Below are 27,701 nucleotides of genomic sequence, written 5' to 3'. Positions count from 1 at the left end.
AGTGAAGCCTACCATGCCTGAGCCATATGCCCTGTCCTGTGTGAGTGAAGCCTACCATGCCCGAGCACATGCCCTGTCCTGTGTGAATGAAGCCTACCATGCCCTAGCACATGCCTTGTCCTGTGTGAGGGAGTGAAGCCTAGCACATGCCCTGTCCTGTGTGAAGGAGTGAAGCCTACCATGCCCTAGCACATGCCCGGTCCTGTGTGAGGGAGTGAAGCCTACGATGCCCGAGCCATATTCCCGGTCCTGTGTGAGTGAAGCCCACCATGCCTGAGCCATATGCCCTGCCCTGTGTGAGTGAAGCCTACCGTGCCTGAGCCACATGCCCTGTCCTGTGTGAGTGAAGCTTGACCTGCCTGAGCACATGCCCTGTCCTGTATGAGTGAGGCCTACCATGCCTGAGCTATATGCCCTGTCCTGTGTCAGTGAAGCCTACCATGCCTGAGCTATATGCCCTGCCCTGTGTCAGTGAAGCCTACCATGCCTGAGCTATATGCCCTGTCCTGTGTGAGTGAAGCTTGACCTGCCCGAGATATATGCCCTGTTGTGTGAATGAAAGCCTACCATGCTTGAGCACATGCCCTGTCCTGTGTCAATGAAGCCTACCATGTCTGAGCACATGCCCTGTCCTGTGTGAGTGAAGCTTGACCTGCCTGAGCACATGCCTGTCCTATGTCAGTGAAAGCCTACCATGCCTGAGCACATGCCCTGTCCTGCGTGAGAGATGCCTACCATGCCTGAGCTATATGCCCTGTGTGACTGAAGCCTACTGTATCTGAGCTATATGCCCTGTCCTGTGAGTGAAGCCTACCATGCATGAGCTATATGCCCTGTCCTGTGAGAGTGAAGCCTACCATGCCTGAGCTATATGCCCTGTCCTGTGAGAGTGAAGCCTACCATGCCTGAGCTATATGCCCTGTCCGGCGTGAGTGACCTCTACCATGCCTGAGCTATTTGCCCTGTCCTGTGTCAGTGAAGCCTACCATGCCTGAGCCATATGCCCTGTCCTGTGCGAGTGAAGCCTACCATGCCTGAGCTATATGCCCTGTCCTGTGTCAGTGAAGCCTACCATGCCTGAAGCACATGGTATGGTAATGTTTATTTATATAGCGCCTATATACAGGCAAGTGTTTCAGAGTGCTCAAGGAGGAAGGGAACACAGGAAAAAACAGTCGCTCAGAGCCCTTGAATTTCTGAGACAATAACAGTCAGCACAGGCAGTTTAAATCAATATGTTACATTTAACAGTTGAGATACAGCAAACAGGCCTGACAGCGGTTCTGCGTTTTTTTCAAGTGCACATTAAGGGGTGAAGACAAGGGAGAACAGACAGAACGATCTTCAGTCCGGGCTGTATACAGATCGTGCAAGTTCAGGAGGGCAAAGGAGGGGCAGGGTACAAGTGCATCCAGCCGCTAGAGACTGGTGAAGTGTGGAGAGAAACTCTCAAGGTTTTATAAGTGGGGGGTGAGCAGGGTGCAGGGCCCTGAGGCAAGTGCAGAAGGGCTGGCAGGGGTGCCTGGCACCTGTGAGACTCTGAGGTACACCAGGCGGTCAGTCAGTAAGCTGTGTGGAAAGGAAGGAGAAAAGGAAGAGCAGAGAGCTAGGTTAGCAGCGTTGGGTGAGAGAGAAGGAAGAGGAGAAGAGGAAGATCTTGCGGAGTTTCCAGAACTTAAGAATATCAGGCTCAAGAAAGAGGGTGCCCTGTCCTGTGTGAGTGAAGCCTACCATGCCTAATCCATATGTCCTGTCCTGTGTCAGTGAAGCCTACCATGCCTGAGCCACATGCCCTGCCCTGTGTGAGTGAAGCCTACCATGCCTGAGCTACATGCCCTGTCCTGTGTGAGTGAAGCCTACCATGCCTAATCCATATGTCCTGTCCTGTGTCAGTGAAGCCTACCATGCCTGAGCCACATGCCCTGCCCTGTGTGAGTGAAGCCTACCATTCCTAATCCATATGCCCTGTCCTGTGTGAGTGAAGCCTACCATACCTGAACCACATGCCTTGTCCTGTGTGAGTGAAGCCTACCATGCCTGAGTCACATGCCCTGTCCTGTGTGAGTGAAGCCTACCATGCCTGAACCACATGCCTTGTCCTGTGTGAGTGAAGTCTACCATACCCGAGCCACATGCATGTCCTGTGCGAGTGAAGCCTACCATGCCTGAGCCACATGCCCTGACTGTGTGAGTGAAGCTTGGCCTGTCTGGGGTGCACACCCTGCTGTCTTGTTATGTTATGTTAAAGGACATGTGTACCGCGCACCATCACCACCAGAGTGGTCCCCTGGCTTGTGCGAGAGAAGGTTGCCTTGTTTTCCATAGGACTGTCCTGTGTAAGGGAAGCTTGTCATGCCTGGGCTGTATTCCATGTCCTGTGCGAGGGAAGCAAGCTCTGTATTTTCTGCGCTTGCTTGGTGTGCGAGTTATGCTTACCATCATTCCTGTCGTGTATGAGGGAACCTTGCCAAATGTGTGTCACATGCCCTGTTCTATGTGAGGATAGCTAGTCCCTGTGAGTGAATCTTGCTCTGCCTGTTCCATAAACTCTGCTGTGTGAGAGTGGTGCTTGCCCTGTCGCTGCTGTGCCTGCTCAGCCAGTGAAGCTTGCTCTGCATTTTCTGTGCTTGTTTGGTATGTGAATGAAGCTTGCCCTGCCTGTGTTTTGCCTCCTTTGTGGGATTGAAGCTTGCCCAGCTTGCGTTTCACCTCTTGTATGTGCATGAAGCTTGCCCTGCTTGTGTTTACCCACTCTGTATTTGTTGACCCTTTACTTGCTCTTTGTGTGAAAGATGCTTGCCCTGCCTGTGCTAGACTTGCTCAGTGTATGCGAATCTTGACCTTCCAAGCGCTAAGTCTATGTGTGCGTGAAGCTTGCCCTGCCCAAGTATAATTGCTCTGTGTGCAAATAGAGCTTACTGTCTCTGGGCTTTGAGTGAAGCTCGCCTCTGCTCGGCTTCTGCATTTTTCTACTCGCAATTCTCTGAACGGGTTCTGTAGACGGACATAACACCCTCATTAAGAATGATCCTGTAGGACGCTGGTCCGCCTTACTCTGGCGTGCATTTTCCTGGTTGAGAAACAACATTTTTTTTTGTTTCCCTTCCTGGTGAACATGGTTTATGGATTCATCGGCAGGCCACAAACAAATGTGGACTTTTGTTTAAATCCAGGGAAAGGGGTAGGTTGTCCAAATGTTATGTAGCTAGTAATGTCCGGAGGGTCCTAACAGGTAAGTATGCAACATTTGGTGCAGATTGGTGAAACAGTATAAGGAACAACGCCTCGCCAAGCCACTAACCCACACATTTTGACTTTTGCTGAAATCCAGGGAAAGGGGTAGGTTGTCCAAATGTTATGTAGCTAGTAATGTCCGGAGGGTCCTAACAGGTAAGTATGCAACATTTGGTGCAGATTGGTGAAACAGTGTAAGGAACAACGCCTCGCCAAGCCACAAACCCACACATTTTGACTTTTGCTGAAATCCGGGGAAAAGGGTAGGTTGTCCAAATGTTATGTAGCTAGTAATGTCCGGAGGGTCCTAACAGGTAAGTATGCAACATTTGGTGCAGATTGGTGAAACAGTGTAAGGAACAACGCCTCGCCAAGCCACAAACCCACACATTTTGACTTTTGCTGAAATCCGGGGAAAAGGGTAGGTTGTCCAAATGTTATGTAGCTAGTAATGTCCGGAGGGTCCTAACAGGTAAGTATGCAACATTTGGTGCAGATTGGTGAAACGGTGTGGAATTGTATAAGGAAGAACACTTCGTGCCACAAACCCACAGACAACTTTTGACATATACTTGCCAGTGCAGCACACCCCAATATCACAGCTACCCTGAAAACTCTATTCTGCCCATTCACCCCCACCCCACTGATGATGTATCAGGTCCCTTTATCACAGCATCACACCAGGCTCTGTCCTTCCCTCTAGTGGTGGTGTATCAAACCTCCTGTGTCATGTGATCTCCACAGGCTCTCTCCTGCCCTTTAGTGGGGGTGTACCAGTCCCCTGTATCTCATGGTCTCCCCAGGCCCCCTCCTGCCCTCTAGTGGTGGGGTACCATCCCCCTGTATCTCATGGTCTCCCCAGGCCCCCTCCTGCCCTCTAGTGGGGGTGTACCAGTCCCCTGTATCTCATGGTCTCCCCAGGCCCCCTCCTGCCCTCTAGTGGTGGGGTACCATCCCCCTGTATCTCATGGTCTCCCCAGGCCCCCTCCTGCCCTCCAGTGGGGGGTGTACCAGTCCTCTGTATCTCATGGTCTCCCCAGGCCCCCTCCGGCCCTCTAGTGGGGGTGTACCAGTCCCCTGTATCTCATGGTCTCCCCAGGCCCCCTCCTGCCCTCTAGTGGAGGTGTACCAGTCCCCTGTATGTCATGGTCTCCCCAGGCCCCCTCCGGCCCTCTAGTGGGGGTGTACCAGTCCCCTGTATCTCATGGTCTCCCCAGGCCCCCTCCGGCCCTCTAGTGGGGGGTGTACCAGTCCCCTGTATCTCATGGTCTCCCCAGGCCCCCTCCTGCCCTCTAGTGGGGGGTGTACCAGTCCCCTGTATGTCATGGTCTCCCCAGGCCCCCTCCGGTCCTCTAGTGGGGGTGTACCAGTCCCCTGTATGTCATGGTCTCCCCAGGCCCCCTCCTGCCCCCTAGTGGGGGTGTACCAGTCGCATGGTCTCCCCAGGCCCCCTCCTGCCCTTTAGTGGGGGTGTACCAGTCCCCTGTATCTCATGGTCTCCCCAGGCCCCCTAGTGGGGGTGTACCAGTCCCCTGTATCTCATGGTCTCCCCAGGCCCCCTCCTGCCCTTTAGTGGGGGGTGTACCAGTCCCCTGTATCTCATGGTCTCCCCAGGCCCCCTCCTGCCCTCTAGTGGGGGGTGTACCAGTCCCCTGTATCTCATGGTCTCCCCAGGCCCCCTCCTGCCCTCTAGTGGGGGGTGTACCAGTCCCCTGTATCTCATGGTCTCCCCAGGCCCCCTCCTGCCCTTTAGTGGGGGTGTACCAGTCCCCTGTATGTCATGGTCTCCCCAGGCCCCCTCCTGCCCTCTAGTGGTGGGGTACCATCCCCCTGTATCTCATGGTCTCCCCAGGCCCCCTCCTGCCCTCCAGTGGGGGGTGTACCAGTCCTCTGTATCTCATGGTCTCCCCAGGCCCCCTCCGGCCCTCTAGTGGGGGTGTACCAGTCCCCTGTATCTCATGGTCTCCCCAGGCCCCCTCCTGCCCTCCAGTGGGGGGTGTACCAGTCCCCTGTATCTCAAGGTCTCCCCAGGCCCCCTCCTGCCCCCTAGTGGGGGTGTACCAGTCCCCTGTATCTCATGGTCTCCCCAGGCCCCCTCCTGCCCTCCAGTGGGGGGTGTACCAGTCCCCTGTATCTCATGGTCTCCCCAGGCCCCCTCCTGCCCTCTAGTGGGGGGTGTACCAGTCCCCTGTATCTCATGGTCTCCCCAGGCCCCCTCCTGCCCTCTAGTGGGGGGTGTACCAGTCCCCTGTATCTCATGGTCTCCCCAGGCCCCCTCCTGCCCCCTAGTGGGGGGTGTACCAGTCCTCTGTATCTTATGGTCTCCCCAGGCCCCGTCCTGCCCTCCAGTGGGGGGTGTACCAGTCCTCTGTATCTCATGGTCTCCCCAGGCCCCCTCTGGCCCTTTAGTGGGGGTGTACCAGTCCCCTGTATCTCATGGTCTCCCCAGGCCCCCTCCGGCCCTCTAGTGGGGGTGTACCAGTCCCCTGTATGTCATGGTCTCCCCAGGCCCCCTCCGGCCCCCTAGTGGGGGTGTACCAGTCGCATGGTCTCCCCAGGCCCCCTCCTGCCCTTTAGTGGGGGTGTACCAGTCCCCTGTATCTCATGGTTTCCCCAGGCCCCCTAGTGGGGGTGTACCAGTCCCCTGTATCTCATGGTCCCCCCAGGCCACCCCCTGCCCTTTAGTGGGGGTGTACCAGTCCCCTGTATGTCATGGTCTCCCCAGGCCCCCTAGTGGGGGTGTACCAGTCCCCTGTATCTCATGGTCCCCCCAGGCCACCCCCTGCCCTTTAGTGGGGGTGTACCAGTCCCCTGTATCTCATGGTCTCCCCAGGCCCCCTCCTGCCCCCTAGTGGGGGTGTACCAGTCGCATGGTCTCCCCAGGCCCCCTCCTGCCCTTTAGTGGGGGTGTACCAGTCCCCTGTATGTCATGGTCTCCCCAGGCCCCCTAGTGGGGGTGTACCAGTCCCATGTATCTCATGGTCTCCCCAGGCCCCCTAGTGGGGGTGTACCAGTCCCCTGTATCTCATGGTCCCCCCAGGCCCCCCCTGCCCTTTAGTGGGGGTGTACCAGTCCCCTGTATGTCATGGTCTCCCCAGGCCCCCTCCTGCCCTTTAGTGGGGGTGTACCAGTCCCTTGTATGTCATGGTCTCCCCAGGCCCCCTCCTGCCCTCTAGTGGGGGTGTACCAGTCCCCTGTATATCATGGTCTCCCCAGGCCCCCTCCTGCCCTCTAGTGGTGGGGTACCATCCCCCTGGGATGTCCCCAGCCCCCCTAGCGGGGGTGTGCCAGTCCCCTGTGGCCTCCCCAGGCCCCCCCTAGTGGGGGGGGGGGTGCCAGTCCCCCTCCCCTCCCCTCTCCTCCAGCAGCTCCTACCTTCCTCCGCCGGGGGTCGCTCCTGGACAGGCAGGACCTCTCCAGGGCCAGGTAGCCCCCGATGACCTGGATCTCGTCGGCCGTGGGGTAGCGCTTCTTCCCGGGGATGGAGCGGGCCGCCTCGGTGGCTGCGGGCGCCTCCGTCTCCAGGGCAACGGCCGGGGCGCCATTCTCCAGGATACCGGCGGCGGGGGGCGGCCTCCGGGGCTGGATGGTGATGGTGTTGCCGCTCTTGCGCTGCATGGCGGGGTGCGAGGGCATGGCCCTGGGGGGCTCGCCGCCTCCTCCTCCTCCTCCTCCTCCTCCTCCTCCTCGCCTGGCCGCCGCCTCCTGGGGGCCCGGGGCCCCCGGGGGCTGGTAGAAGCAGGCCCCGGGCGTGCGCAGGCTGAAGGGCGCCGGCCTGCCGTCGTCGGGCCGCGCCTTGGCCGCCTGCGGGAGGGCGGCCTTCAGGTTGTAGAGGCGGCTCATGCTCGGGGGCTGGTCCTCGGGGGGCTCCTGCGCCTCGGGGCTCCTCAGGAGCCGGGCCTCGGGGCGCTCCAGGCCCGGCGCATTCCTGGCCTGGGGCGCCGTGCCAGGCGCTGGCGCTGGGCAGGAAGCAGTTGGCTCGCCCGGGGCCGGGGCTTTCGGAAGAGGAAGCGCGCCGGCTTCCTGTGCTGGGCCGGGGCTGGGGCTGGGCCTGTGCTCCGGGGGAGGGCTGGGCCGCCGCCGGGGCACGATGACGAAGGCGTTCCTGGATTGCAGCCGAGGCAGGTCGCCCTCAGGGATGGGGTCAGGCAGCGCCTCGAAGTTGTCACTCGGGCTGCTAGGATGGAGGCTGGGCACTGCCACTGGGCTTGGCGGCCCTGATCCCGGGCTGGGGGCCGTATCCTCCTCGCAGTTCCTTTCAGCCCCACTTTGACGGGAACTTCTTGGGGGGCTTGACATCTCACCCTCTTTTTGCTGCTGTTCTGTAAGAGGGGCCACAAGATGACTTCGCCAGGAGGGCTCCACTAGGCCGCCCTCGTCGTCATGGAAGCTGCCCGTGTCCTGTGCCCCCTGTATTACTGTCATGGAGTTTGGGGCACCCCCCAGTGGGGTCGCCTCCTCTGCTGGCATGGCCCAGTCATCTTGTGTTGGTGTCAGTTTTTGTGGTGGCTCTTCGCCAGCCTCCACGTGCCTCAAACAGTCCTTCTGCCAGGGCCTGGGTGTGTGGGGGCTGGGAGACCTGCACGGGGGATCCGGAGAGTGCACATCTAGCGACTTGGCATTCACCTGACTTTGGAAAGGTGCCACCTTGTGCTGGGGTGGTAGAGAGCGGCTTGGACTTAGCGAGTGCCCTCGGGTTCTCGCCTCATCTGAACTGGAGGACAGAGGGCTTCTGAGGTCGATAGGTGAGCGGGTTCTGCAGTTAGTGGGTGAGGGCAGACTGGATGGTGATGTTGGAGTTCTACCATCATAGTAGGCCTTCAGCTGCCCATTTGTCTCATGCCTCGAGATAGTGAGTGGCAAGCAATGTCCACCTGGAGGCTCTGCTGAAAAGGTGTCATCCTCGTAGCTTTCCTGGGCCGTCTTCTCTCCAAGGTGCTCTGTGCTCAGTGAGCGGGCCGTCCTGGACCAGCCACTCTTCTCCTGGCCAAACTTGCTCAGGAGTTGACTAACTTGTCCTTTGCGCGGGCGCCCAGGGGTGCTGCTATCCTCTTGGCTCCTGTTGATGGAGTTGAGGTCCTCCACGCTGCGGCTGAGAGAAGACTTGATGATGAGAACCTCATTGGCATGGATCTCCCTTGGGTGGCCAGCGGCCACCATGCTGTTGAGGGCCTCCACGCTCTTGGACTTGCTCTCCTCCCGCTGGCCATCCAGCTGGAAGAACCGTGGGTCCGACTCAATGATGATAATGTTCTCTGCTCGTATGGTGCGGACCCCCGGCAGCTGGCTATACAAGTCTGCCATATGCCGGGCCTTGGTGCCAGGGTCGCCATCAGCACTTTCTTTTCTCTGCTTTTCCAGCTTGATGAAAGGGTTCTGGTGGACGGGCCCTATCTTCTCTTGCAGGACAGCACTGTGGTCCTCCTCTGGACTGCTCTGAGTGGGCAGCATCCCCGGCCATGGACCCTGGAAAGAGCCACCTTGTTGAGGGAAACCCCCTACTCCCTCGCCAGTTTCTGAGAAGGAAGCGCCAGAGCCCAACTTTGCCCTTCGCCTCTCGATGATCTCACGCTTCCAGGTGGGCATCTTGGACAACCTCTCCTGGAGCTCCACCTCCCGCCGCCGGCCTTCCTCCTCCTCTCGCTTCTTCCGCTCAAGGAGCTGCAGCTTCCATTCAGGCAGAGCCGCCATTTTTTAAATGGATCTACTATATATTTGAGGGGGCGAGGGGGGGGGACAGTCCTATGGGTTTCTTTACACTAGGTCCATTTCCCTGCTGCTACTTCTGGCCGGGGGCACCTACCCACATAAGAAAATATTCCAGACAGATAACAGCCCTCCACAAAAAAAAAATCCAGACGCTTGGTGGTCTTCTCCAGCCATTGGCCTCAAGTCAAAGAACATGCAGACTCCCAGGACCGCTCAGCAGTGTCTTCTCCAAACAGTGGCAGTCGTGTCCTTCTGAACTCAGCACAGCAGTGTCCTCTCGGCGCACTCTCAGCAGCTCAGAAGTGTCCTTTGCAGCCCAGCTCAAAGTGTCCTTCCCAACCCAGCTCAGCAGTGTCTTCTCGGCGCACTCTCAGCAGCTCAGAAGTGTCCTTCGCAGCCCAGCTAAGCAGTGTCCTCTTCAAGCACTCCTGGCAGTATACTTTCTAGCCCAGCAGTTTCCCTCCAAGCACTCCCAGCAGTGTCCTCTCCAAGCAGTGTTTGTTCCAATCCAGCAGTGTATTTCCCTAGCACTGCCAGCACTGTACTTCCCAAGCACACCCAACAGTGCTCTCTCCAAGCACACCCAGCAGTGTCCTCTCCAAGCAGTGTTCGTTTCAATCCAGCAGTGTACTTCCTAAGCACTGCCAGCACTGTACTTCCCAAGGCCACCCAACAGTGCTCTTTCCAAACACTCCCAACAGTGTCCTTTACAACCCAGCTCAGAAGTGTGCTCTTCAAGCACTGCCAGCAGTGTCCTCTCCAAGCACTCCCAGCAGTGTCCTTTTTAGCCCAGATCAGCAGTGTCCTCTCCAAGCACTCCCCGCAGTGTCATTTTCAGCACAGCTCAGCGGGGTCCTCTCCAAGCGGGGGGGGGGGGGGAATAGGGCTGGTGGAGTGAGGTTGTTTCTGGTGTCAAAGAAGGGAAGTGCACCACCCCCGCCAGGAAAGAGAGGCGGGGGATGGGGGGGTGCTTTGCTGGGCTAGGGTGGGAGAGGCTATCTGGCCCACTGTGGCTGGGAAGCTTCACTCGAGTTTCCGTGGCTTGCGGGGGCGCCGATCGGTCTCTCCGCCCCCGCCTCTAAGGGGCCAAGCATTTAACCCCGAGAGGAGTCGCCTTGGGGGCCCAGGGATCGGGCCACTGTGGGAATCGTACCGATCCTGTGGCCGCAATAAGGGGCGGCCCAGGACAATGAGAAGGGTTTGCGAATAAAAGGAGCGTCTGGGAACAAAAAGGGGGCAACGAATTTGAAAAAGGGTCGATGCGGGACAAAAGGGGCTAGTCGGCAACGGCGTGGGCGAGTGGGGGACGGAGGACAATGGGAGGCGAGAGTGGAGGATAAGGAGTGGCCGGCCGGGAACAATAAGGAGCGGCACAAGAAGACCTGCCCGGGTCTACTGGGGGAAAGGAGAAGTGAGGGGCGCCGGGAGACCAGGCGGCCGATATGTCGCGACCGAAAGCCGTGAGCCAGTAGGAGGGGGCTGCCAGTGACAGGATGTATGAGGGGGGGCTTAGGGGGAGCGTCAGCGGAGGGCGGCCCCTGTCGTCTGGGGTGGGGGTCCCTGGCGGAGGGGAGGGTGGGGGGGCGGCTGGAGCGCTGCTCCGGACCCTTCTGCGCCGCTCAAGCTGTGGCTAATCCCTCAATCACGGCGCATCATAATCCTCCAGGAGGGGGCAGGCCCAGGGGAGGGGGGGGGCAGAAGTCCAAGGACGCAGCTGGGAGCAGAGACAATGGGCCGCCGCTTCCCCCGGACGTACAGCGAGGGGGAGGGGTGGGGGCACCCGGGGCGGCAGACGCTGCCGGGGCTGGAGGAGCGCACGGGGGTCGCGCTCACCGGGGTTCGTGCGGCTGCAGAGATGCTCTCCCGGCGGTCACACGTTAGGTGGCGGCCACAGATGTTGCCGTGCCTGAGATCCGCGGGTGGCCCAGATGTTGCTGTGCCTGAGATCCCGTCAAGCGTCTTCCTCTTATGACCCGAATCTCGGCAGGTGGCCCAGATGTTGCCGCGGGTGAGATCCGCGGGTGGCCCAGATGTTGCCGCGGGTGAGATATCTGCAGGTGGCCCAGATGTGCGTGAGATATCTGTAGGTGCTCCAGATGTTGCCGCGGGTGAGATATCGGGCCAGATGTTGCCGTGGGTGAGAAATCTGCAGGTGGCCCAGATGTTGCCGCGGGTGAGATATATGATATGTAGGTGGTCCAGATGTTGCCGTGCGTGAGATATCTGCAGGTGGCCCAGATGTTGCCGTGCGTGAGATATCTGCAGGTGGCCCAGATGTTGCCGTGCCTGAGATCCGCGGGTGGCCCAGATGTTGCCGCGGGTGAGATATCTGCAGGTGGCCCAGATGTAGTGCGTGAAATATCTGCAGGTGGCCCAGATGTTGCCGCGAGTGAGATATCGGGCCAGATGTTGCCGCGGGGAGATATCTGCAGGTGGCCCAGATGTTGCTGTGGGTGCGATATCTGCAGGTGGCCCAGATGTTGCCGCGGGTGAGATATCTGCAGGTGGCCCAGATGTTGCCGCGGGTGAGATATCGGGCCAGATGTTGCTGAGGGTGAGATATCTGCAGGTGGCCTAGATGTTGCCGCAGGTGAGATATCTGCAGGTGGCCCAGATGTTGCCGCGGGTGAGATATCGGGCCAGATGTTGCCGAGGGTGAGATATCTGCAGGTGGCCCAGATGTTGCCGTGAGATCTCGCTAGCTGGCAAATTCCTGTGGGCGAGTACCCCCGTGTAACGGATGGTTTTTCCGTGGGAAATCTCTGCAGAGCGTATATGTTCCTTCCCCGGGTGAGATCCCCGCAGCTCAGAGGCTGCTGTGCGGGAGAACCCACAGCTGGTGCAGATGTTTCTCTCAGCTGGGTGGTATGTCCCCCGGAAGCTGACCGATCTCCGTCCCTCCCTCACCCGCGGCGGCAGGTCGAGTGTGAAGCGGAGGGTGGGAGGCACTGTCGCCGCTGGGGTAGGGGCGTCCTCCTCTTCCTCCTCCCTCCTCCACAGGGCAGGAGGGGAAATCCCTCTGCCTCTTCCTGATCGCGGTCCTTGACCTGGGACTGCTGTGCTCTCGCCCCTCTCTTGCTCCCTCCCCTTCCTCCAGCGGTAAAAGGGAAAGCACGGCTGAGGGGAGGGGCCAGCCAAGGATCCGCGCCCCCCCCCTCAGGCAGAGAAAGGAGGGACAAGAGGCGAGCAACGAAATGGGAGGGTGCAGGCACCGTGCATGGGACACACACACAGACACAGACACAGAGACACAGAGACACACTCAGCGATAAGCGGGAGAGGGCAGGGATTAGAGCTGGGGATGAGACACGCAGAGGAAACTCGAAGAGACGGGTGGGACATGCGCAGGCTCCTAGATAGCAGAGTGTCACAGAGACGGGGACGAGCCGTGAGACACCCAGAGACAGACTAGAAAGACACAGATACATGACTGTGACACACCTAAGTGAGAGTCACAGACGGAGAGAGGCACACCCAAAGACACATAGGAACACGCATTGGCAACGCCAACAGTTTGGGCTTTTGTGTAGGCCTGGCAAAGGCACTTGCCAGGCACTGGCCTAGTGGTATTAACTAGCCATTAACGGTAGCAGGAGCAAAACCATGCGAGTGCCCGGGCATCTTTTAGCAGTGCCTGGCAAATGCCTTGATTTTAACAGGACTTCGGGCACGTATAGTGCTCACAAATCAAAGAAGGCAGACCTGGTTAAACCATTTTTATTATGCCAGTAGCAGGTTTACAACCCCAATTGTCATTAACTCTTAGAAGACTGCTTTAAAAAAAAACAGTGGCAGGCACTTGAGTGGAAAGTTTGATGGTAAGGCTTGGTTAAAGGAAGCTCAGAGTTCCCATGGGAGGTGCTTTGGGCAGGGAGGGGCAGGAACTGGGTGTAAATGACCATTGAGATTAGCATGGCCATGGGTCGACAAATAAGCAAACGCCTAAAAGCTGTGTGTCCCTCGCCATGTGCCATTTCTCCCTATTTGTACTCTAATGCAATAGTCTCGGCTTGTAAGTGGTTCACCTAACAACCTAAACTAAAAAAGGAAGACAACTCTAGTGATGAGACCGACACGGGTGGGACACGAAGAGGTGATGGATGGCAAGAAAAAACCGCAGACCCTCAGGGACTCGCACGGCTCCCCTTGGAGAACTCCATGCATCGCATTTTGTTCATAACAATAAAGTTATCACTGGCTCCGCCTTCAAGAACAGCATCACGCACGTAACAAGAATTGCAGAAGACAATAGTTCACCATCTGTTGCCAACATACACCCAGGAAGTGTCCTCATTTGTCATGTATTGGTGTGCTGGGGTGCCCACACCATATGCCAGGGAATGCCATCAATGTCTCTAGTGACATGCACCATTGCAAGGCATTATCAAAATGCAGAGACATTGACAAGTATTGCCAACAAAACACATTTCTTTGCTCTAATCATCCAATGTCTGCCTACTCGCGCTCTTATCCAATGCCTGGTACTCTCACTGTTATGATCCAATGGCAGGATACTTGCACTCTTATTTAATGCCCGTGTATTCGCTCTCTTATCAAACGCAGGATACTCACACTCGTATCGTATCTTCCAATGTCAGGATACTTGCACTCTTATCTAATGCCCGTGTATTCGCTCTCTTATCCAACGCAGGATACTCACACTCGTATCGTATCTTCCAATGTCAGGATACTTGCACTCTTATCTAATGCCCGTGTATTCGCTCTCTTATCCAACGCAGGATACTCACACTCGTATCGTATCTTCCAATATCAGGATACTTGCACTCTTATCTAATGCCCGTGTATTCGCTCTCTTATCCAACGCAGGATACTCACACTCGTATCGTATCTTCCAATGGCAGTATACTTGCACTCTTATCTAATGCCCGTGTATTCGCTCTCTTATCCAACGCAGGATACTTACACTCGTATCGTATCTTCCAATGGCTGGATACTTGCACTCTTATCTAATGCCCGTGTATTCGCTCTCTTATCAAACGCAGGATACTCACACTCGTATCGTATCTTCCAATGGCAGGATACTCACACTCTTATCCTCCAATGCCTGGTACTCGGATCCAATGCCAAGATACTTGCATTCTTATCCAATGCCCATGTACCCACTCTCTTATCCAAACGCAGGTTACTCAAACTCGTATCTTCCAATGTCAGGATACTCAGACTCTTATCATCTAATGCCTGGATACTCACTCTTTTATCCAATTTCCATATATTCGCTCTTATCTTCCAATGCCTGGGTACTCGCTCTCTTATATTATCCAATGCCCAGGTACTTGCACCGTTATCATCCAAAGCCTGGATACTCTGATCCGTTATCATCGAATGCCCAGGTACTCATCCAGTGCCTAGGCACCCAAACTCTTATCACCCAGTGCCTGGGTGCATTCATCCAATGTAAAAACGAGAAAAAGTTCCCACCAATGGGGACTCCCGTCCCCTGCACAATATCTGTGGCCTAATAAAGCCAAATAATACTGTAAAGATTCAAGGGTGGTATAGGTAAGTACATACATTATGATAATATCTTGATAAATGGTCTTCCAATTCTTATGATGAGAAAATCATTACACTTCCAAATCTTTGTTAAACAAAATATATTTAATTTTCAAGCCGAAGCAGCTGAACCCAACGCGCTTCGAGAAACAACTCTCTTCATCAGGGATCTCAAATATATACAGATTCTGAAAGTAATAGTAAAAAGACAATTATAGACAATATATCTTTGCAGTAGTCAAATATTCAAAGACACTATCGAAAACTTCAAAAAATTAAAGTAGGCTTTACCAATCAACTCTCGTCTTTAAAAGTTTGATTCAAATGTCGAAGCTGGGGCAATCTTCCCTGTGACAGTACGATGGCACTAGATAGGAGCAAAAAAAGGCGGGCGCGAGGTCTGTGGGGAAATAGGTGAGCAATGTTAATCTGTGCTCAAATATTGCGACTATGCCTATCACAAGCAGTTCCATAAGTCTTACCAATCTTCATTCTTCAAGATCAGCCTGGTGGATTCCTATCCATTCTCCCGTTAATATTCCAATCTGTGATCAAGTGTCCCTAGAATGTAAAAATGGCCAAGACTCAGTAGATAATAGGATGAAGTAACCATTTACCATTAATAGTCCAACACTAATCTTACTCCACTCATCCTATAAGTAATGGGACACTAAACCGATATAAACATCCACTAAAAAGTCAAGAAGGTAATCATTTTTTTTATTTGTGAGTAGTTTATCAAAACATTTACAAAAATCACCTGGTTAACACTACATCACACTTTAAGCATTTAAACATATCCATTATCATGATTACCTGTTAGAACATTAAAATTCATGAGTTATCAAATTCATGAGTTATCAACATCATACAATCATTTCACAAAAAATAACAATTTAAAATAAAAACAGTTACCGAAAAGAAAAAAAAGGTAAAAACCAGCAAGAAGAGAAATAAACAGGAGATCACTCCACAGCCAAACATTTGGTACTTTAAATTAAAATTCCAACATTTTATGAGATCAAGTTAATTCTTTAACAATGGGTATTGCCCATGACTTAACAAATGCTGCAACTGCTACCCCTTCTGCAGTTGATTTTGGGTTCTGCATTCTTTTCCACAAATCGTTTAGTTCAATATTGTCAGTGGTACCCATGAAGGTAATAATAGTAATGTGAATACTGAAGATAACACTCCCAATATAGTACTAGAGGTAACCCTTCAAGGATAGAGTGAACCACCTAGTATGGAAAAGGATCAACACCTCATAAGGAGAAATAAGTAAACAAGCAAAGAAAACCAGTATGCCTTGGCTATTACCAATGAGACTAGAGGTCCCGAAGGTGGGAAAAACCGATTTACGATCCATTGGACAAAATAACCTCATCGTCATGGCCTCATGGATTACACAAGGCTTTAGTCATTTAGCAACTCATAGTGAAATTGACCTGGGCCAATTTGACATCATATGTCTTCAAGAGACTTGGCTCACCACCCAACCCAACCTGGATGGATATTCAATCTCATATACACCTGCGAAAAAGGGCATCACTGGGAGGCCAACTGCAGGATTTATCACGGCAATACGTTCTGGCTCATGCTTGGATATTGTTGAACAATTCTTTTCAAGCACATTAATACAAGCCACCTTACATGGAAACGCATCAATATGGAGTAATATTGGAAACAATTGTAACAATCAATACATACTGGAATCCGGACGCAACGACAAATGAATCATACTTGAGCATGCTATCAAAAGCATTAGAAGCAGCGATAATCGACCATCGTTGCAATCACATAATAATCAATGGAGATTTCAATGCAATCTTTCCCGACATAGGCGATCAAAGGTCAGATCTTCATAGATCGGCCCCAATTTTTGAAAGAGGAAGATGCTTGAAAAAGCTTATGTCGGAAAATGACCTCCATAACTTGCACTGGATGAGAGAAAGAACACAACTACATTTACCAACCTGGGAGCGTAATAAGCAACACAGTACAATTGACCATACGTACGTCTCTAAAGAACTGCTGGGTTTGATAACCTCGTTCTCAATTGTCAAAACAACAAATAGCGACCACAACTTACTAAAAACTATTTGTTCGGCCGCCAAAAGGCATACAACAACAAATGCCGTTTCAAATAGAAACTAACAGCAGAGGCACCCGACTAAAATTGTCAGCTGAAGCAATCGAACAAATATCCACCCAGTAGAAAACGCTTACGGAAAATGTTCAAGTCTCAGATAGCCGCTACTCCAATATGGTAGACTACACTCCACTCCTCCAGATACACACACAGAAAAGATCATCCAAATCTTCAGCGAACACCAACCACCGACATACTTACGACATCCAGCTAGTCACAAGAAGGAAAATCATTCGTCGATTGACACGCATCCTGAAAAAATCAAATACACTGGAAAACCAGGAACGGTTGATACGCAGAAAAAGAGTCTACAAACAATGTCTAGCACAACATAAGCATATGTTACATCAACTGGATGCGGAACAAATGCCACGAACACTATGAGGAAAAAATGCCAAAGATTTCTGGACTCTAATAAGAGGTACAAAATAAAAACACTAATGACGCCCTACAAAACAACGTAGGAGAAGTCAAATGGATGAGCCATTCTACCAACCTGTATAAACCTGCGCCATCCGATACTAATCTCGAAACTTTAACAGTCTCAGTGCCATGGGACATTCCTGAAGATGTAGAGACAATCTTGAACAAAATCAAAAAATTGTCCAACTCCTGAGCGCCGGGCCCAGACGACATTTCTAAATTTGATCTTAAGAAGCACCCACAAGAATGGGCATGTCTCTTGGGGAAAATCTTCACAAACTGTAACAGAGCACAAGAGATACCACTATCCTGGAGGAAGGCTATTGTGGTACCAATTTCTTAAAAGGGGGCAAGAGATGACCCTCGACAATATCGACCAATAGCCCTCCTGGACGTGATCGGCAAAGTGTTCGGATCCCTGGCCTTAGATGCCTTTCAAAATTGGCAAAAAAACGTCAAATACAGCAGATCCATTCCAAATGGGATTCATAAAAAATACGGGGACAACAACAAATATACTCCTGCTGAGAACGATAAAAGCAAATATTCTGCAAGCAGCACAGACCGTTTATATGCCATTTATTGACCTGGTCCAGGCTTTCGACCAGGTCAGTAGAAATTGTTTATGGGCAAAACTCAAGAACTATAAGTGCCCCGACTCAATAACAGGACCTATCAGAGCTCTCTACAACCAGACCTCGATGAGAGTAAGACTTAACAATTTCAGACAACTATCGGAAGAAATGAAAGCAGCTAGGGGCATAAAGCAGGGGTTCCCATTGGCCCCATACTTCATATAACGCCTACATAGCCGACTATGCCGATACTGAAAAGTCGCTGAGAATCTTCCCTCCATAAGTCGGAGACAAAAACGTTTCTAGAATACTATATGCTGACGACATTATTCTTTTGGACGTAACGCCGGTCGTTCTCCAGCGGCAGATTAATAACCTCTCCCAGTACTTAGATGCAACATTTAGAAATGAGTAAAGGAAAAACAAAGGTATTGGTGAAGGGAAAAAGAGAGAAGAAACTGGAAAAAAAAAAATCTCGAACGCAGACGGTCTCAGATTGGAGAAGGTACAATCCTTCAAATACCTGGGTGTCACGATAAGCAGTAGTCCATCTGAGTACCCAATGCAGGATTTCCTACTAGCCAGATTAAGGGGGTAATTCATGGAATTAATGTGCTCTGAAAACGGGGGCGCAAGCGTGAAAATTACAGCACACGTGCGAAAGCCGCGCAAGCAGCGGTTTGCCGATTCATGGAAGGCGCTGCACGTGGCTTACCTGAGATCTGCGCTGAATCCGTGTGTGGCACACACGTCATTGCGACATCCCGAAGGCTGTACGTGAGATGGCCAGTGAAGGCGCACACAGGGCAGCGCACACACCTAAAAAGGGGGCGGACTGTGTGGAATGGGGAACAACACCTGAAAATGTGGGCATTACGGGGGAAGTACCGCTGCCAAATCCTCGCAACACCCACAGCAGCTAACAACACGTATTCATGTAATCGAACAGGGGAAACCCGCACGCCACAAAAGACGCGCTAATCCGGAAACACGTACGACAGGCAGAAGCTGGTGAAAGCGCCCCCCACTGCAGCATAAAAGTGCGCGCAAGCAACAATCAAGCTCATACCGCTACGATGAATGTACGGTTCCTCGCAGCAGTGTCGTAAATCTCCCCCCGTCTCACCTGGGATCGCTTCTTGCTCTGTTCCGCGGGAGGATTCCTCTTGTGGACGGATCAGATCTTGTATAGACTCGCTCGAGTCTTGTCCGGCTGCAGAGCGTGTTCAGAGTTCCAGGAAGGCTGCTGTTCCAGGATGTCCAGGAAAGTAGGTAGCGGTCGCTAAGAATGGGGATTCCAGGAGCAGATTAGAGGGAAGGGGTGAAGGAAGGAACCAGGATCTGGGATTAGTGGATTCGCCGAATAGCACACCCACGTCAAGTCACTACCTAATGATGGCATTGAGATGCGCGGGGCCGCAGGGGCGTGGCCAATTTATAGAACGTGCCGTGTGCGACGTAGAAGCTGGTGCGAGGCAAGTCGCTTGTTGCGGCCATGTTGGGAGTAACAAAGAATACAAGCCCGGCGCGATAAGGACCAGGAAGTCCAGAAGGGGCAAGTTCTATGGGTCATGACAGCATGCCTCCTCCGAAGACCTGTTCCACCAGGTTTGCCCAGGTGTATGAGATGGAATCTTCTAAGCAGTCGAGGGGTATTTAAGTTAGAAACTGGTTCCCAGGTTCTCTCGCTAGGAGGGTATCCTTTCCATTCAACCATGTATTGAAGTCGACCCCGTTTATACCTGGAATCGCATATTCTGGACACTTCATATTCCAGCTGATCGTCCACAACAACAGGACTGGGTCTGCAGGATTTTTGGGAGGATTGGATGTAAGGTTTCAATAGGGAAGTGTGAAAGACTGGGTGTATTTTCTTCCAGGAATCGGGTAGCTTGAGTCGGAATGAGACAGGATTGATGACTTCCTTTATGGAAAATGGTCCATAGTACAGAGGGGCCAATTTGTTTGGCTGTAGATGTCGCGGTAATAGTTTCGAGGACAACCAGACTTGATCACCAACAGAATAAGAGGGTGCTGATCTTCTCTTGGAATCCGCATAGAGCTTAGTGCGTGTTTGAGCCTCTTTCAATTGTTCCTTGGCTTCCTTGTGTATGTTGATGAGAGTCTGTATCCATGAGTCGAGAGTAGGTACTGGAGTGGGATGTGGAAGAACAGAAGGTAAAACGGACGGATGAAAACCTTGACTGCAATAGAAAGGGCTGACCTTGAGTGCTGAGTGATTGAATTGTCGTAGGCAAACTTGGCCAGGGGTATGAGGAGAGACCAGTCATCCTGAACCTTGGTGGCAAAACATCGAAGATATTGCTCCAGAGTTTGGTTAACACGTTCCGTGGCTCCGTTGGTTTGTGGGTGATGACTTGATGAGAGAGGGCGTTGTATCCCTAGAATACGACACAGATGTTTCCAGAATTGTGAGAAGTATTGAGGTCCTCGGTCCGATATGATCTTGGAAGGGAGTCCATGAAGACGGAAAATATGTTCCAGGAAGATTACAGCAAGTTCTGAGGAGGATGGTAGTTTATACAAATGTGTAAAATGAGCCATATGGGTGAACAAGTCTATGGTTACCATGATGGTCGTGTACCCTCGGGAAGGTGGTAATTCCAGAATGAAGTCTGTAGCAATAAACTCCCATGGTTTTGTTGGCAGCGACGGTTGCAGTAGAAGACCCGCCGGTCTCTTGTTATCATGTTTGTTTTGACTGCAGACCGTACAAGCCTTGACGTACTGTTGTACGTCGGTCTTCATTCAAGGCCACCAAAACTGTCTTTGTATAAGACGGAGGGTCTTAGTTATACCACAATGACCGGAGTGAAGGGTATCATGGCAGAGGTTTATTACCCTGTGTTGTAATTTCTGCGTAGGAATGACCAGTGCATTGTCCTTGAATAGATATTCTTCCTTGACTCTTAGATTCCATGGATTCTTCCTTGAAATATCCTTCCAGAGGTCAGAGGACTGGGTTTGCACTCGGATGTCTTCCAGGGGGTTGATTGCTTGAGTTACAAAGATAGTTTGGGGAAACATTTTAGGATAGGCCTTGTCCTCAGTGGCTGCGTAGTCTGGACGTCGAGATAAGGTGTCAGCAATCATGTTTTGTGATCCGGGAACATGAGTGATTTGAAACTGTTACTGGGCAAAGAAGTAGGCCTAACGAGCCTGACGACTGTTCCTGGACTGCAACGACTGTTGGATTTGGAGATTCCGATGATCTGTGCGGACCTGAACTGGATATCTAGCACCCAGAAGTAGGTGTTGCCCTTCAGTGAAGGCTTGGCGGATGGCCAAGAGTTCCTTCTCCAGAACGGAATAGTGTGTCTCGCTGGGGGTCAGGGTTCGTGAAAGGTAAGCAATGGGGTGTTCCAGTCCATCTTCAAGTTCCTGTTTCAAGACCGCCCCTATGGCGTAGTTAGAGGCATCCGTTTCCCCTAGAAATGGGCGATTTATGTCGGGCTGGGTCAGGATGGGGGCTTGCGTGAACCCTGTCTTCAATCGTTGGAATGCTTTATCTTGCTTGCGGTGTAGACCAGATAAAGGGGGTGTCTTTCTTCAATAGAGCAACGATCGGCTGAACGATCTCGGAAAAGGTATAAATAAACTTCCGGTAGAAGTTGGCGAGCCCCAGGAAGGATTGCACCTGTTTCACAGAAGTGGGAGCGGGCCAAGCCAGTGTGGCCTTTACCTTTGAAGGGTCCATACCAATTCCTTCTGGGCGAAGGATGAATCCTAGGTAGTGAACAGAAGTAACGTGGAACAAGCATTCTTCCGGTTCGGCTAACAGTTTGTGTTCACAAAGTCGTTGTAGTACTGCCTTTACATGTTCTTCATGTTTTAGAGGATCCTTGGAAAAAATCAATATGTCATCCAGATAGACAATGACGAAGAGGAACAACATATTGGAGAACACCCTGTCCATAAAACGCTGAAAGACTGTGGCAGCATTGGCTAGTCCTAAAGGCATGACTAGGTATTCATAGTGACCAAAGGGTGTTCTAAAGGCTGTCTTCCATTCGTCCCCTTCCCGGACACGGATTAAATGGTAGGCACCCCGGAGATCCAACTTTGTGAATATTACGGCTCCTCTCACAGCTTCCAGGATATCCGAAATCAGGGGCAGTGGGTACCGATCTTTGAGGGTGCATTGGTTTAAGCCTCGATAGTCGAGGCAAGGTCTGAGTTCCTTGGTATCCTTCTTGGGAACGAAGAACATCGAAGCACCCACTGGAGATTTCGAGGGTCTTATGGTGCCGTTTTCAAGATTGGTGTCTAGGTATTCCCGAAGGGCCTTTTTCTCAGGGTCGGAAAGAATGCACATTCGGCCAAAGGGAATTACAGCTGAGGGATGTATATCTATGGCACAGACCTCGGGCCTGTCAGGGGGTAAGGCTTGGACTATGGCAGTAGAAAATACATCAGCATATTCCTGATAGGCCTCTGGAACTTGTATGATATTGGAAACCATGAGTGGTGTTTCTTGGTCTCTTGGTGGTTCTTTAGGAGTTATCGAGGAGGGGTCCAGGGGTAGACAGTGGGACATACAGAACTCTGAGCACAGGAATAATGATCCTGCTGTCCAATTGATATACAGATTGTGCTTTTGTACCCAGGGCATACCCAAAACCATGGGGTAATGGGCTGACTTAATGATGTCGAATGTAATCCGCTCTTGATGATGGTTTATGGAAAGTTGGATCTCTTTAGTCTGCAGGCTTATGGGTCCTGAAGAGAGGGGTCTTCCGTCAATTGCTTACACCGGCTGCATGGTGTTTCGTGTCTCGTACGGAATATGATGACTAACAACCCAGTCTTGATCAATGAAAATTCCCATAGCTCCGCAGTCCACCAAGGCCAGAATGGGATAGGTCTTGTCTTTGGAGGGCGAGAGGAAGGCCTGTAGTATCACCAAACTGTTTTGTCCTGGAGAGTTTAAGGATGGAATTGATGTCGAGCAAACATCTCTCTCCCGACACCTCGCTCCATCTAGGATCGGGAGCTGGCGTTTCCCGAATGCCGTGGAGGGGCTAGAGGGCATTCTCTAACAAGGTGTTTAACCGAGGCACAATACATGCAGAGGCCTGTGTGGATCTTTCTCATCCTTTCTTGAGGGGAAATAGGCCCACGGAAGGCTCCGATTTGCATGGGTTCCGGATCTATGTCAGGGGTTGGGTCAGAATCGGTTTTAACAGAGGTCTCAAGGGAATTCTTTTGAAAAGGAGTCTTGGTCTTTCTTCTTTCAGCCTTTCTTTCCTGGATCCGGAAGTCTATCTGCATGGCTAGATCCATAAGAGCCTGGAATGAACTAGGACGAGCCACCTGGGCTAATTCATCCTTAATGTCCTCGTTTAGACCCCTGCGAAATAGAGTGAAACTTGCTTCTGAGGACCAATCCGCTTCTTTGGCTAGTTGTTTAAATCTAGTAACGTACGTTAGCATATCCTGAGTACCCTGTCGGAAATCAAGTAAGTGTTCCTGAGCACTAAAAACCTTTTCTGGGCGGCCGAACATAGTCTTGAGTGCCTGAATGAATCCATCATAATCATCCAGGAGGGCATCCCCTGAGTTGACTAAGGGAGTGGCCCAGGTCAAGGCGTTCCCTGTGAGGTGCGAGATTATGAAGCCCACCTTCGCCCTAGAAGATGAAAAATAATAGGGCTTAAAAGTAAAATGCAGAAAGCAGGAATCCAGGAATCCACGTAAGGATTTTGCCGATCCATCATATTTGTCTACCACTCCACCCAGTAACACACTGTCCTTGTTAGCGGGGTCGCGAGACAAAACAAGCAGCCTTAATGCAGCATTCTCAGCCTTTAAGTTTTGTACTTCAGTTGTGAGCTCTTGCATGCCACGCATAAGGTCCTGGACTGCTTTCTCCATAGCAGTATCAGTGTCGGTCGTTTGGCGTCTCAAACTGTCGTAAATCTCCCCCGTCTCACCTGGGATCGCTTCTTGCTCTGTTCCGCGGGAGGATTCCTCTTGTGGACGGATCGGGTCTTGTATAGACTCGCTCGAGTCTCGTCCGGCTGCAGAGCGCGTTCAGAGTTCCGGGAAGGCCGCTGTTCCCGGATGTCCAGGAAAGTAGGTAGCAGTCGCTAAGAATGGGGATTCCAGGAGCAGATTAGAGGGAAGGGGTGAAGGAAGGAAGAAGGAAGCAGGATCTGGGATTAGTGGATTCGCCGAACAGCACACACACGTCAAGTCACTACCTAATGATAGCGTTGAGATGCGCGGGGCCGCGGGGGCGTGGCCAATTTATAGAACGTGCCGTGTGCGACGTAGAAGCTGGTGCGAGGCAAGTCGATTGTTGCGGCCATGTTGAGAGTAACAAAGAATACAAGCCCCGGCATGATAAGGACCAGGAAGTCCAGAAGGGGCAAGTTCTATGGGTCATGACAAGCAGTGGTCGTGGGACACCGCAGGAGGAGGAGGATAGCCAGGCCCCGCATTTTATTTACCCAGGACCAGCCTTTTTGGGATGCCTGATGACCAGGTCTATGGCAGGTACAGATTTCCACCCCATATCATCCTAGACCTGGTCGCTGAGTGGGAGGATGACCTCACATCACCCTCCCTGTGCTCCCAAACAATGAGCCCCTTGGAAAAGGTGCTCAATGTACTGCTTTTGTTGGCCACTGGGTCATTTCAGCGGACAAGTGCCATAGTTGGGGGCGTCTCACAGCCCACGCAGTCACGCTGCCTACACCAGGTGTTGGTGATCATGACTGCACGCCTCTCAGTCCGCTGGCACATATACATGCCCAGACCACCCGCAGAAAGGCAGGCTTTGGTCCAGGACTTTTACGGGGTGGCACACTTCCCCAAAGTGCTAGGTGCCATTGATTGCACCCATGTGGCTCTAGGTCCTCATACGGCCACAAAGCACATCTATCGCAACCTCAAGCAATGGCATTCCATCAACGCGCAGGTTGTATGTGATGCTAAGGGAATCATCACCTCTGTATATGCCAACTATCTGGTGTCCAGTCATGATATTTTCATATTCAGAATGTCACCCCTCTGAGCACCTACATGATGACGCCAATACAAACCCTACCACACCACCTGAGGTAAGATACAACGCAGCCCATATTGCAACCTGAGGCATACTGGAGCACACATTCGGAGTGCTGAAGTCAAGTTTCCGCTCCCTTGACCGGTCTGCTATATGCGCCCCCATTAGTGTGCAGGATTATAGGGGCAGCATGTGTCCTGCACAATGTTGCAACCCAGCGGGGCGTGCCGGTGGACATGGTGGTGCCCCCACAACCCCAACCACATGGACATCTGCTGCACATGGGAGGGGAAAGGGCACGTGGCGAGGCAGCCCGTACCCAGCTTGTGCCAACATTTTTCACCTAAATCCCACCCTTGTGGAGTGCACACAGGCCTGGCACATACTAGCTGACAATTGATGATGACAAAGGGACAGTCAACTGTCACAACGATACCACCCTGAGATTGTTTCCCTGGAAGTGCTACATTGTGTGCATGTCGTGACCCGAGCCTGCACGCCTTTGGTACATTTTGCTTTGCGGAAGGCTTGGGGGCTGTCTTGGCGTTTATTGCAATGCCAAGGTCACATTAACCACATTTCCCGGTGTCCCTGAATACAGAGCTGTCACGTGACTCACACGTAACGCGTTCCCCGTTCTCGGCGATCTGCGGTTATTTGAATGGCAGTAGAACAGTGTTCCAACGCACCTTAACCGTTGGAAGTGCCTTCGGGTTGAGTCGCGTTATTGTTACCGCCTGTGTTCTTGGTTTCCTGATCTCGGATTATTCTACTGGCTAGGCTACTCCTTGGATTACCCTTTCTGTATCCCGACGCCCGGCTCCTCCTTCGTGCATTCCCCCTTGGTTACCAGACCCCTGGAACGCTATCCGACTCAGCTTCTGCCTTGCCCCTCATCGGTACTGCATTGTTCTTCCTTTCCTTGAATCGAGTCTGACTGCAGTATGTTGGCACACTTAGCTGTTCTTTTTCCGCGGACAGCCGCTGAGCAAAGAACAAAGACTAGTTCTGCAGAATACAGTACACCTGTATTGGCTGTGTTCTTACATCACTTTCAGTCAACAACAGTCACCTTGGAATTGGGCACTCTATGGCTTAGGTGACACCTGGACTCTCTGCTGCTTACGTCTAGGGTACTGGTTCTTTACACTCACAAAGAGGATTTTGTTTGGAGACTATTAACTGTTTAGGTGGATTTGTTTTGGGACGCTTTGCTGATTGTGGATCACCATTTTGGGATGCTTTGCTGTTTGTGGATTAACACTTGGATGCTTTGCTGCTTGTGGATTTTTTATATTTTGGACATTTTGGGGCGCTCTGCTGCTCTACCTTGGATTGTTTCTAATGAAAGTTAGTGGCACCCTTGTGCTATCAGCTTCCCGGAACTTGGTTAGAAAACATTCCTTGGTCGCATCCCAACTCCCCACACCAAGTAGGTTCTCCGCTTTTTGCACCTATCACAGCAGGGTAAGAGTGTGGTTGCTGAGGGTGATGCAACGGGGGATTGCTAGCCAAGTATTGTTCATTGCATTTGTGTTATTCGTTTTTCTCCCTTGTCTCTGTTGCTTCTCCTGACTTTTCACCCAAGCCCCTGGTCTGTCAGGTTTATTTATACCCTGCAGACTGCGCTCTTGGTGGGAATGTTTTACTGTCTACGGTCTACTGTTCTACGGTTAAGATCCTGAACAGCGTTCTTGTGGGGAACTTATTGCTACCTTCACCAGATCACGACAGTGCATCCCCAGCTACTTAAACAGACCCAATGCTGTGTCAGTAAAAGGCACACATTAATGCTGCATGAAGGACTACCCCCTTGCAAAACAGCACATCCAAATACTGGTATGTCACCCAACCCCTCCCAAACCCCATCACACCCGCCCGAGACACCATGGCATGGCATGCAATGTGAAAGCAACCAAATAAATACACAACACATGACACAACTGTCACAAAGTGCACCGTTACAAATGGAAACAGGCCACAGACAATTCCTCTCACCTATGAAAAAGAAACAGCACATATGAACATATACTTACCAGCTTGACAAAACATGAATACAGGACCCAACAGTGGCAACGTCTGACAGTAACCAATCACAATAGTCCAAGTGTGACAACATGACAAAGGCAGCACATCGACCCCTCCCATCTCCAGTGTGTTGGTGGTAGGTAAATGTGGCAGCGTACTGCATATAACATGAACTGCATCTGCAATGGAGACAGGCAAGGTAAGACATGAAGAAGCTACATGCAAATAAGAATAAGAGTAATAAGAGCAATATCGAATACAATATACAAATCAACCATGCAGTGGAGAAATCATCCATAATCCCCACTAGGGGTGTATACACAGTTTGAACTACAAACTGGCCACACAACTGATGGAAGCCCAATACCTCTGTGTAAGTTACTGTCACACAGTGCCACCCTTGCGACCCCATGGAAAGGGATATGTGTCTGGATCCCAAGCCTCAAACACAAACACTAGACAAGCCTGAATGGGCACAGCTGGAACACACAGTGGATGCCTATGTGTGCCACACAAAGCAACACACTGTAACATGAATGCACAATAGACAAAAAAAGAGGAAAGTTAAAAAAAAATCAAAAATGACCATGGGTCGACTGGGGGGGGGTGGAGGACCACCCAGGAGGGAGGAGGTGCAGGGTGCACCCCAACACCCACATGCGTGGATGTTGAGAAAAAAAAATAGTGTGAGATAGTGGGAGAACTGCCATCGCTGTCGTCACCCTCTGGTGCTACATGAGAAGGTGTGCGTGGTATGGGAGGCAAACCACACAAAGCCCTGGCATGCTCCTCCATGGCAGCAAGCATGCAGGTTTGAAAGGTTTGGTTCTGCAGAATGATGGTCCGGAGGTCCCCATGCAGCACCTCACAGGTAGCACGGAGTTCTGCCTGCAAGGCCTCACGTGATGCACGGATCTCCTCACGGGTTGCCTGGAGCTCAGCTGAGATTGTGCTTGTTAGCTGCTCCAGCTGCTGTTCTGACATCTACTCCGGGGAACCTCAAGTGCACCCAGAGTAGCTCTGAGGAAGGTGTTAT

At 52.1% G+C, this 27,701-nt stretch overlaps 1 protein-coding gene across 1 annotated transcript in view; it reads right to left on the bottom strand.

Annotated features, from left to right (window-relative positions):
- Window positions 1-12,083, bottom strand: part of PPP1R18 (protein phosphatase 1 regulatory subunit 18) — a 154,284-nt gene extending 142,201 nt beyond the window's left edge. Inside the window, exon 1 of the mRNA XM_069635322.1 lies at window positions 6,610-12,083. Coding sequence (XP_069491423.1) covers window positions 6,610-8,925 — 2,316 coding nt within the window. The 5' untranslated portion in view covers window positions 8,926-12,083. The remainder of the gene's footprint in view (window positions 1-6,609) is intronic.
- Between the last annotated feature and the right edge of the window lie 15,618 nt (window positions 12,084-27,701).

The sequence above is a fragment of the Ambystoma mexicanum genome, chromosome 13 (genome assembly GCF_040938575.1).
Source record: "Ambystoma mexicanum isolate Mex_15411 chromosome 13, UKY_AmexF1_1, whole genome shotgun sequence".
Lineage (NCBI taxonomy): Eukaryota > Metazoa > Chordata > Amphibia > Caudata > Ambystomatidae > Ambystoma > Ambystoma mexicanum.
Note: the sequence above shows the minus strand (reverse complement) of the source record. Positions and strands in the feature narration are given on the sequence as shown.